The sequence below is a fragment of the Oncorhynchus mykiss genome, chromosome 2 (genome assembly GCF_013265735.2).
Source record: "Oncorhynchus mykiss isolate Arlee chromosome 2, USDA_OmykA_1.1, whole genome shotgun sequence".
NCBI lineage: Eukaryota > Metazoa > Chordata > Actinopteri > Salmoniformes > Salmonidae > Oncorhynchus > Oncorhynchus mykiss.
Genome location: NC_048566.1, coordinates 27,510,098 through 27,522,328, shown reverse-complemented (window position 1 = coordinate 27,522,328; position 12,231 = coordinate 27,510,098). Strand labels below are relative to the sequence as shown.

General features: G+C 46.0%; 1 protein-coding gene across 5 annotated transcripts in view; it reads left to right on the top strand.

The window, feature by feature from the left end:
* LOC110485571 (oxidation resistance protein 1) overlaps positions 1 to 12,231 on the top strand; it is a 213,465-nt gene that overhangs the window by 110,782 nt on the left and 90,452 nt on the right. For all 5 annotated transcript variants that reach the window (XM_021556680.2, XM_021556707.2, XM_021556688.2 and 2 more), the window contains one exon: positions 376 to 569. In XM_021556680.2, the coding sequence (XP_021412355.1) occupies positions 376 to 569 (194 nt within the window). The remainder of the gene's footprint in view (positions 1 to 375; positions 570 to 12,231) is intronic.

The following is a 12,231-nucleotide window of genomic DNA, read 5'->3' as shown; positions in this document are numbered from 1 at the left end:
TGTTGTGTTTTATTATAAAACAATCAAATATTGTTGAAATGGTTTGTTAAATTGAATTGTTAATGAGGACCTTATTAAGTTATTGATCTCTCCTCCAACTAATCATAGCCAGAGTATGGAATATGCCACACCGTGAATATGTTGCATTCACTCGACATCATTATCAATAGCCGCTGTGCTGACTGCTGACATAACATCATATGATGAGCTGTTTTGTTATTGGCAGCAATGTCTATGTACTGTATCTTTTGACACATTTGAATTTACAAGGTCATTTTTCCCATTTCCTGTTGCCTGACCATGTTATTACTAAATATGTGGTGTTATGTGTTATGACTGACTCCATATTTCCTGTTGTTGTTTTGTTTTGAACAGACTGAAGAAGAAATCCCAGTCAGTGGATATTGCCACTCAAGGATTCTCCCCTACCCTGGTGCCAGCCTCACCTCACAAGACTGAACCACCTGTTACCAAGACAACCACGTTGGGGGTGCAGCAAAACAATGCAACCAATTCCCAGAGAATCTGCAGTCCACGGTGCAGCGAGCTGAAACGCGGCTACACCATCGGTAAATGAAAAGTGCTAGAATTCTGATCTGCCCATCTGTGTGGTCCATGTTCCTCCATTTGGCTTTCCTCCGGGACACGAGTCTGCGGCAGGAAGAGGAAGGGATGTTGGAGGGTTTGTCTGTGTGTGTGTGTGTGTGTGTGTGTGTGTGTGTGCGTGCGTGCGTTTGTGTGTGTGTGTGTGTGTGTGTGTGTGTGTGTGTGTGTGTGTGTGTGTGTGTGTGTGTGTGTGTGTGTGTGTGTGTGTGTGTGTGTGTGTGTGTGTGTGTGTGTGTGTGTGTGTGTGTGTGTGTGTGTAGATGCTTTGTAAGGCGACTGACTGATTGAACCTCAAGATGGCCTCGTTGCCTTGAGTCACAATAAATCATTTTTGGGGAGTGCTGGTTGGTGCTTGTGGCAGCTATAGGCTACTTTATATTTATGTAGGAATATATTAAGCTATTGTCAGAGGTGTAGTAATGACACTTGAGGAAGCACACTTTCTGAGTTGGTAAAATGAATTTGGGGAGTTCATAATGTAATGCACACACTATCTCTGAATCATTCTGCCTCTGAAATGTGATTGCCCATTGACGTCACTACTTTTGTTAGCTAGCTTCAAGGATGGACATTGTACTGCCAAGGTTTTCTGCATGTGTCAGACTTTTAATTCATAATTTGGTTTAAACTTGTACACACACACCTTATACATCTTAACCCGCTGTTAATAGAGAGATGATTGGCTGTTGAATCATACTGACACCAATGGAAAGGTAGGAGTGCAATTTAAGTCAGTTGGTCAGTCAGCCAGCTGATGAATGGTGAATTGAATCAATTCAGTTTGCTATTATATATTGATCTGATGTAAGAAGAGGTCCATTCATGACCAGATAGTCTCAGCAGGCCTATGGGGGTGATGTAACAACCCTCTCTAGTCTTCAATAATCATTTACCCAATTCTGTAGCTGTGAAATAACCATATACTGTGTTTGTGTTATCTCTGTAACTGGCCAAGTTATTCTAAAAGAATTGTGTACAGGTCCGTGCTCCCCCCCAAAAAATTATTGGGGCTGCCTCTCCTGGCCATGCTGCTTGGTCCTTTGGTGGTGGGTAGTTCTGTCACGATAGTCGTGGTGGAAATGACCAGACCAAGGTGCATCGTGGTGAGCATACGTTTTCCTTTATTTTTGTAAATGTCGCCAACAAAACAATAAACAAAGAAACGACCGTGAAGCTGACTAGGGCTATAGTGCCACTAACAAAGACAACTACCTACAACATACAAAGGAAAAAAGGCTGCCTAAGTATGATTCCCAATCAGAGACAACGATAGACAGCTGTCACTGATTGAGAACCATACCCGGCCAAAACATAGAAACAGAAAGATAGAAATAAAGAAACTAGAATGCCCACCCTAGTCACACCCTGGCCTACCCAAAGTGACATTAATGTTCCCCAGAACACCGTATGTCTACAGCAGATTTCCTTCAATTAGCCTTTACCTATTTCATTTGTAATACAGTGCCTTGCGAAAGTATTCGGCCCCCTTGAACTTTGCGACCTTTTGCCACATTTCAGGCTTCAAACAATAAAGATATAAAACTGTATTTTTTTGTGAAGAATCAACAACAAGTGGGACACAATCATGAAGGGGAACGACATTTATTGGATATTTCAAACTTTTTTAACAAATCAAAAACTGAAAAATTGGGCGTGCAAAATTATTCAGCCCCTTTACTTTCAGTGCAGCAAACTCTCTCCAGAAGTTCAGTGAGGATCTCTGAATGATCCAATGTTGACCTAAATGACTAATGATGATAAATACAATCCACCTGTGTGTAATCAAGTCTCCGTATAAATGCACCTGCACTGTGATAGTCTCAGAGGTCCGTTAAAAGCGCAGAGAGCATCATGAAGAACAAGGAACACAACAGGCAGGTCCGAGATACTGTTGGCCGTCCCTCTAAACTTTCCGCTCATACAAGGAGAAGACTGATCAGAGATGCAGCCAAGAGGCCCATGATCACTCTGGATGAACTGCAGAGATCTACAGCTGAGGTGGGAGACTCTGTCCATAGGACAACAATCAGTCGTATATTGCACAAATCTGGCCTTTATGGAAGAGTGGCAAGAAGAAAGCCATTTCTTAAAGATATCCATAAAAAGTGTTGTTTAAAGTTTGCCACAAGCCACCTGGGAGACACACCAAACATGTGGAAGAAGGTGCTCTGGTCAGATGAAACCAAAATTGAACTTTTTGGCAACAATGCAAGACGTTATGTTTGGCGTAAAAGCAACACAGCTCATCACCCTGAACACACCATCTCCACTGTCAAACATGGTGGTGGCAGCATCATGGTTTGGGCCTGCTTTTCTTCAGCAGGGACAGGGAAGATGGTTAAAATTGATGGGAAGATGGATGGAGCCAAATACAGGACCATTCTGGAAGAAAACCTGATGGAGTCTGCAAAAGACCTGAGACTGGGACGGAGATTTGTCTTCCAACAAGACAATGATCCAAAACATAAAGCAAAATCTACAATGGAATGGTTCAAAAATAAACATATCCAGGTGTTAGAATGGCCAAGTCAAAGTCCAGACCTGAATCCAATCGAGAATCTGTGGAAAGAACTGAAAACTGCTGTTCACAAATGCTCTCCATCAAACCTCACTGAGCTCGAGCTGTTTTGAAAGGAGGAATGGGAAAAAATTTCAGTCTCTCGATGTGCAAAACTGATAGAGACATACCCCAAGCGACTTACAGCTGTAATCGCAGCAAAAGGTGGCGCTACAAAGTATTAACTTAAGGGGGCTGAATAATTTTGCACGCCCAATTTTTCAGTTTTTGATTTGTTAAAAAAGTTTGAAATATCCAATAAATGTCGTTCCACTTCATGATTGTGTCCCACTTGTTGTTGATTCTTCACAAAAAAATACAGTTTTATATCTTTATGTTTGAAGCCTGAAATGTGGCAAAAGGTCACAAAGTTCAAGGGGGCCGAATACTTTCGGAAGGCACTGTATACTGTATAGTAAGTTGTGTCAACAAGGCGTTTTCCCAATGGTCTCTTGAGCTCCTGACTCTACAACCTGATGCCTTAGCATCAAAATGAACACGTTACATAATCGTGTTACTTTTAATGAGTAACGGAGTAAAGTAACATGTTACTTGTTCAAATTGGGTAATATTATTACAGTTACTTTGTCAAACAACACCTGCGTTACTTTCAGAATCATATCTCTACCGGGATGGGTGTTTCCATGATCCAATCTTGACTTGTTTCCTCATTTAATTTTTGAGTGAGTGGAGAGTCTGTCTGGAGAAATGTCATGACAGCTGCTGTCCATAGAAATGTACACCTCTGATCTTTGCCATTGATCGCTTCTTTGATAGCAAAGCCCATAGAGGGCTTTCCTGTCTAGTGGCAAGTGTGCCCTCTATACATCTCTATGGGTTCATGTTCGTGCGCTCTATAACCAGAACTGCCGGCTTGAAATGAATGAAAATATAAGAAATTTGTACAGATGTTTGGCTTACAGTATACTGTAGATGGATAATTTAGCAGCCCATATATAGCTCAGCACTTGTAGACTAGCACAGGAAAGCAACGCCACAGATGAAACTAGTGATCAAACCTAAGTTAGTAAGTAGCCTATCCTTGGAAGAGCACGCGCGGCTCTCCTTGCTCCCTCCGACAGTCAAACAAACTGTGAGATTGTGAGATTTGTTTCATGAAAGTAACACAATGTAATATAACTAGTATTATAAACTGGGTGGTTCGAGCCCTGAATGCTGATTGGCTGACAGCCATGGTATATCAGACCGTATACCACATGTATGACAAAATATTTATTTTACTGCTCTAATTACATTGGTAACCAGTTTATAATAGCAATAAGGTGCCTCGGGGGGTGGTGATATATGGCCAATATACCACGGCTAAGGGCTGTGTCCAGGAACTCTGCTTTGCGTCGTGCATAAGAACAGCCATTAGACATGGTATATTGGCAATATACCACACTTCCTCTGGCCTTATTGCTTAAATGTAACACGTTTCTTTCCACACAAAGTAATATTGTAAAATAACATGTTACTTCGTGTTTACTTTTCAAATAACTAATCCCAACTCTGCTTAACAGCAGGGTTAAATCATGCTGTAAAATGTAAAACAATGCTAAGAGCTCTTTGTGCATTTATTGTGTCCTGTCCTTGAGCTTATGTGGTTAATTATCAATGTTAATGAATACAGTTGAAATCCCTGCTACAGTGTAAGTGCTCTGCTACTAGAGTAGTGAGGGTATGGATGTTAAAAGAGTGTCAATAGTGTGTGGGTCCTTTATTGGCTTGTTTTATAATATATAATCACTGGTGACAGATGTAAACATACATGCCATTAAATATAAACACAGTTTGCTAGTTAGCTAATTGTAATAGTTAGCTAGCTAGCTGGCGCTAACAAGATTTGGTTCTAGGTTGCGACATTAGGCCTATATAATGGGTAAGTAACTAGACATTGAATAGTGACGGTCCCTCATTCTAAACCCCTATCTTGATGTGCTTTATAATCCATCCTTCAGGCTAAAGCAACATATCCAGCCAGCCCATTTGGATCCTATCATGCTAATTTATTCTAATAGGAGAATAAATAATAATGTAGCCTAGGGGGACATGACAGCTTTCTGTGCTGTCTGTCTGTGACAGAACCTACCTCCTGACAGAGCTGTCATGACACCATCAAGACGTTTTAATAGCCACACAATCAATGAGCCTCCAACCAGGTTCAACACTTGAATTTCCACTGATAGTCTGAGATGAGTGAGGCGACGGTGGCACTGATTACGCCCCAAATGACACCCTATTCCTTACATACTAAACAACTTTTATGGGCCCTGGTCAAAAGTAGTGCACTATATAGGGAATAGGGTGCAATTTGGAGTGCTGGCACTGAAGGATCTGGCTGAGTAGGAGTTGTAACCACCTGGAAGTGCCTGGAAGGGTGCACAGCCTTAAGAGTCTGTCAGTGGGAAGCTGGAGCTAATGGCTTCTGAGAGGGTTATTCACCTTGTACTTTTGTAGCGCTCCTTTCTCTCTCTCTCTCTCTCTCTCTCTCTCTCTCTCTCTCTCTCTCTCTCTCTCTCTCTCTCCGTCAGTCTGACTCGTTATTCCCTAATGTATTAGCCGTGTCTCTGACCCATGGGGTTTGTTTTGGGAATCTGTCTCAAGGACAGTAGAAGCAACAGATTTGTGCATTGCTCCAACCTTGGCCACAGTGTGAGGTGAGATGTATTATCACAGTACAGCACTGCTGTTTGACTTATCTCTGTGGACACACAGACTACAGAGAGAGAGGACGGCGGTGCATGCTAACACAAATATTCTGGTCTGACCGAGTGAGCAGACTGACTATTATTAGGGCTGACCTGGTGGCCAGTCATTCTGGGGAGACAGAGTCACAAGGCCCTCTCTAAAGGGTCTGACAATTATTTGTGTGTGCGTGAGTGTGTGCATCAGGCGTGTGTGTGTGTGTCAGGTTGCGATTTGGCTGCTACTGTTAACTGGAACAATGTCAGGATTTCTGCTATCTTTAAATGCCCGTTTATAAATTCTACTTGACTAGATAGAGATGCTGCTCACCGTTATGGTTGGTGACAGTTATAGGCCTAGTCACTGCTTTAGGCAGAACATGAGTGTTCCTTTCTCCTCGTATTTCTTCTAACTGTCTAAGGGGGGTTGTTGCTTGTGTTTACCCATAGTAGCAGTTGCCAGGGGTGGCAATTACAGTATGTACACAACTGCTTGTCATCTCCCACTGACACTGTATGCATTGGGACAGTTACTTTGAATTGGTACAATTCACTGTTTCGAAAGTATATACTGTATATTTTTTATTGGTATCTTTGATTGTAAGTAATTCATTTTGCAGGCCTGTTTTGGCCTTACCATTATGATGTCAAGGTGAAGACGCACACTTATCCAGGTTGTGGACCAGAAATGTCACAATGAGAACACTAATGTCCTTCCATCCTTCCACTGCTCTGTCGTTGTGTGCTAAATAAGGAACACAGTGCCATTTGGGACACAACCAAGATGCCTAGCCCAGTAGGACCATCAGTAGGACCATCAGTAGGACCATCAGTAGGGCAATCAGTAGGACCATCAGTAGGACCATCAGTAGGGCAATCAGTAGGACCGTCAGTAGGGCCATCAGTAGGACCATCACTAGGGCAATCAGTAGGGCCATCAGTAGGGCCATCAGTAGGGCCGTCAGTAGGACCATCAGTAGGGCAATCAGTAGGGCCATCAGTAGGACCATCAGTAGGGCAATCAGTAGGACCGTCAGTAGGACCATCAGTAGGGCAATCAGTAGGGCAATCAGTAGGGCAATCAGTAGGGCCATCAGTAGGACCGTCAGTAGGGCCGTCAGTAGGACCGTCAGTAGGACCATCAGTAGGGCAATCAGTAGGACCGTCAGTAGGGCCATCAGTAGGACCGTCAGTAGGACCGTCAGTAGGGCCATCAGTAGGGCCATCAGTAAGGCCATCAGTAGGACCATCAGTAGGGCCATCAGTAGGGTGATCAGTAAGACCATCAGTAGGGCCATCAGTAAGACCATCAGTAGGGCCCTCAGTAAGACCATCAGTAGACCATCAGTAGGACCATCAGTAGGGCCATCAGAAAGGCCATCAGTAGGGCCATCAGAAAGGCCATCAGTAGGGCCATCAGTAGGGCCATCAGTAGGGCCACCTGAAAGGCCATCAGTAGGGCCATTAGAAAGGCCATCAGTAGGGCCATCAGTAGGGCCATCAGTAGACCATCAGTAGGGCCATCAGTAGACCATCAGTAGGACCATCAGTAGGGCCAGTATGGCCCATGAGGGAGGAAAGGTCAAAACTCTGATTCATAGCTCTGCATTACCTGATGTTTTCTCTGACCAGACATGTGTTGATGTTCACTTTCTGTAGACTTACTGTAGCATGGTGGTTGTGATTCCCTTGTGGTTTAGCTGTAGCAGGGTGGTAGTGATTCCCTTATGGTTTAGCTGTAGCAGGGTGGTTGTGATTCCCTTATGGTTTAGCTGTAGCAGGGTGGTTGTGATTCCCTTATGGTTTAACCGTAGCATGGTGGTTGTGAATCCCTTATGGTTTTAGCTGTAGCAGGGTGGTTGTGATTCCCTTATGGTTTAGCTGTAGCAGGGTGGTTGTGATTCCCTTATGGTTTAGCTGTAGCAGGGTGGTTGTGATTCCCTTATGGTTTTAGCTGTAGCATGGTGGTTGTGAATCCCTTATGGTTTTAGCTGTAGCAGGGTGGTTGTGAATCCCTTATGGTCTAGCTGTAGCAGGGTGGTTGTGAATCCCTTCTGGTTTTAGCTGTAGCATGGTGGTTGTGAATCCCTTATGGTTTAGCTGTAGCAGGGTGGTTGTGAATCCCTTATGGTCTAGCTGTAGCAGGGTGGTTGTGATTCCCTTATGGTTTAGCTGTAGCAGGGTGGTTGTGATTCCCTTATGGTTTAGCTGTAGCAGGGTGGTTGTGATTCCCTTATGGTTTTAGCTGTAGCATGGTGGTTGTGAATCCCTTATGGTTTTAGCTGTAGCAGGGTGGTTGTGAATCCCTTATGGTCTAGCTGTAGCAGGGTGGTTGTGAATCCCTTCTGGTTTTAGCTGTAGCATGGTGGTTGTGAATCCCTTATGGTTTAGCTGTAGCAGGGTGGTTGTGAATCCCTTATGGTCTAGCTGTAGCAGGGTGGTTGTGAATCCCTTCTGGTTTTAGCTGTAGCATGGTGGTTGTGAATCCCTTATGGTTTAGCTGTAGCATAGTGGTTGTGAATTCCTTATGGTTTTAGCTGTAGCATGGTGGTTGTGAATCCCTTATGGTTTTAGCTGTAGCGGGGTGGTTGTGATTCCCTTATGGTTTTAGCTGTAGCATGGTGGTTGTGAATCCCTTATGGTTTTAGCTGTAGCAGGGTGGTTGTGATTCCCTTATGGTTTTAACTGTAGCAGGGTGGTTGTGATTCCCCTATGGTTTAGCTGTAGCATGGTGGTTGTGAATCCCTTATGGTTTAGCTGTAGCAGGGTGGTTGTGATTCCCTTATGGTTTAGCTGTAGCATGGTGGTTGTGAATCCCTTATGGTTTTAGCTGTAGCATGGTGGTTGGGATTCCCTTATGGTTTAGCTGTAGCATGGTGGTTGTGATTCCCTTATGGTTTAGCTGTAGCAGGGTGGTTGTGATTCCCTTATGGTTTTAGCTGTAGCATGGTGGTTGTGAATCCCTTATGGTTTTAGCTGTAGCAGGGTGGTTGTGAATCCCTTATGGTCTAGCTGTAGCAGGGTGGTTGTGAATCCCTTCTGGTTTTAGCTGTAGCATGGTGGTTGTGAATCCCTTATGGTTTAGCTGTAGCAGGGTGGTTGTGAATCCCTTATGGTCTAGCTGTAGCAGGGTGGTTGTGATTCCCTTATGGTTTAGCTGTAGCAGGGTGGTTGTGATTCCCTTATGGTTTAGCTGTAGCAGGGTGGTTGTGATTCCCTTATGGTTTTAGCTGTAGCATGGTGGTTGTGAATCCCTTATGGTTTTAGCTGTAGCAGGGTGGTTGTGAATCCCTTATGGTCTAGCTGTAGCAGGGTGGTTGTGAATCCCTTCTGGTTTTAGCTGTAGCATGGTGGTTGTGAATCCCTTATGGTTTAGCTGTAGCAGGGTGGTTGTGAATCCCTTATGGTCTAGCTGTAGCAGGGTGGTTGTGAATCCCTTCTGGTTTTAGCTGTAGCATGGTGGTTGTGAATCCCTTATGGTTTAGCTGTAGCATAGTGGTTGTGAATTCCTTATGGTTTTAGCTGTAGCATGGTGGTTGTGAATCCCTTATGGTTTTAGCTGTAGCGGGGTGGTTGTGATTCCCTTATGGTTTTAGCTGTAGCATGGTGGTTGTGAATCCCTTATGGTTTTAGCTGTAGCAGGGTGGTTGTGATTCCCTTATGGTTTTAACTGTAGCAGGGTGGTTGTGATTCCCCTATGGTTTAGCTGTAGCATGGTGGTTGTGAATCCCTTATGGTTTAGCTGTAGCAGGGTGGTTGTGATTCCCTTATGGTTTAGCTGTAGCATGGTGGTTGTGAATCCCTTATGGTTTTAGCTGTAGCATGGTGGTTGGGATTCCCTTATGGTTTAGCTGTAGCATGGTGGTTGTGATTCCCTTATGGTTTAGCTGTAGCAGGGTGGTTGTGATTCCCCTATGGTTTAGATGTAGCAGGGGCCAGCTGTGTGTGGGAGTGGCCCCTGGCCTATAGAGCCCCATGCATTTTGGCAGTACAGCAGTATAGCCGGCCCCATGCAGCCCACTCTCCCGTGCTAGCTGGTCATGCCAGCAGAGCCTCTTCTGTGTGTCGAGATAGCAGCCAGCTTGGCTGAGGCTGGTCACGTAGCATCAGGGAGCTCAGGTCTCAAATCCAGCCCTGGTCGGGAGTCAGTGGAGCCTCGCACGGAGACCTGTTTCTGTGTAACCCTGTCTGTGTCCTGCCTCCCCTAAGGCCTTTCCCACGTACTGTAACTACCCCCCCCCCCCAGAACCTCCATCACCCCAGCTCTGCTCCGCACATCCATGTGGCCCAACAATGTGATCCTACGTCAGGCGGTGTCCTGGAGGCTCTCCCCAACCCCAGCACAATTCCAGGTTTTAAGGCAGACTGCAGGAAGGTAATCCTGTATAAGAACCTTCCATCATTAATCCTCAGAGCAGAGCAGGACTCTCCACATGACACCCTGGTATGGTCAGCCACAGTGTTTGCCTGATGATAAGAAATACCCACAGGAGGCAGGACACAGTAAGACGTTGTAACGTTTTGCTGGCTGCATCACATTGGGTTTTTGCTTTCCAAAAAATCAACAATCCAAAATAGTTTTTGTTTTGTTTCCCTCAGGTAACATTGCCTGAACAGCCCAGAGAGTGCTTGAAGTGTATTGTCCTTTGTTATGGTGCAAAATCAATGTTTTATTATTCTGTCTGTTGTTTGTTATTATGTTCCCCACCATTGTGATTAATTGCCTTCTCTCTGCACCCCCTCCCCCAGTGTGTGTCTGACTGTCTGCCCCCAAGTGTCTGTCTGTCTGTCTGCCCCCCAGTGTCTGTCTGTCTGTCTGCCCCCCAGTGTGTGTCTGTCTGTCTGTCTGCCCCCTAGTGTCTGTCTGTCTGCCCCCCAGTGTCTGTCTGTCTGTCTGCCCCCCAATGTCTGTCTGTCTTCCCCCTAGTGTCTGTCTGTCTGTCTGTCTGCCCACCAGTGTCTGTCTGTCTGTCTGCCCCCCCAGTGTGTGTCTGTCTGTCTGCCCCCCTAATGTATGTTTGTCGGCCCCCCAGTGTGTGTCTGTCTGCCCTCCAGTGTCTGTCTGTCTGCCCCCAGTGTGTGTCTGTCTGTCTGTCTGTCTGCCCCCTAGTGTCTGTCTGTCTGCCCCCCAGTGTGTGTCTGTCTGTCTGTCTGCCCCCTAGTGTCTGTCTGTCTGCCCCCCAGTGTCTGTCTGTCTGTCTGCCCCCCAATGTCTGTCTGTCTTCCCCCCAGTGTGTGTCTTTCTGCCCCCCAGTGTTTGTCTGTCTGCCCCCCAGTGTGTGTCTGTCTGTCTGCCCCCTAGTGTCTGTTTGCCTGTCTGTCTGTCTGCCCCCAAGTGTGTGTCTGTCTGTCTGTCTGCCCCCTAGTATCTGTCTGTCTGCCCCCCAGCGTGTGTCTGTCTGTCTGCCCCCCAGTGTCTGTTTGTCTGTCTGTCTGCCCCCCAGTGTCTGTCTGTCTGTCTGCCCCCCAGTGTCTGTCTGTCTTCCCCCCAGTGTGCCTGTCTGCCCCCCAGTGTCTGTCTGTCTGCCCCCCAGTGTCTGTCTGTCTTCCTCCCAGTGTGTGTCTGTCTGCCCCCCAGTGTCTGTCTGTCTTCTCCCCAGTGTGTCTGTCTGCCCCCCAGTGTCTGTCTGTCTGCCCCCCAGTGTCTGTCTGCCTGTCTTCCCCCCAGTGTGTGTCTGTCTGCCCCCCAGTGTCTGTCTGTTTGCCCCCCAGTGTCTGTCTGCCTGTCTGCCCCCCAGTGTCTGTCTGCCTGTCTTCCCCCCAGTGTGTGTCTGTCTGCCCCCCAGTGTCTGTCTGTTTGCCCCCCAGTGTCTGTCTGCCTGTCTGCCCCCCAGTGTTTGTCTGCCTGTCTGCCCCCCAGTGTCTGTCTGTCTGCCCCCCAGTGTCTGTCTGTCTGTCTTCCCCCCAGTGTCTATCTGTCAGGCAGAGGTAGTGTTCCAGACCGTGTCTGGAATGACACCCTATATAGAGCCCAGGGTGTACTATACAGGGACTATGTTGACATTTCAGACGCAGCCACAGCCAGGCAGCAGGAAGTCTCAGATGTTTAATTGTGCCCATTTAAAGTAATGAGATAAAGTACAAAATTACAAGTAAAGTTATGACCATGCTTGGAAGCATTTTTTTCAAAGGTTAATGGTATGCCTTACTCATCCCCTGGGAGACGTGGGCTAGGTTGGATGATAACTTGGTTATAAGGCTTAATGTCACCTCTGTTTTCTGGGTTTGGAGCTTTGAACTTTCTTAGTCATTGCATATTATTCTCTTTGTGGATGTAGTTCTCCCTCAATCTTTCTCCCTCTGTCTTTCCCTCTCTCTTTCCCTCTCTCTTTCCCTCTCTCACTCTCTCTCTCTCTCTCTCTCTCTCTCTCTCTCTCTCTC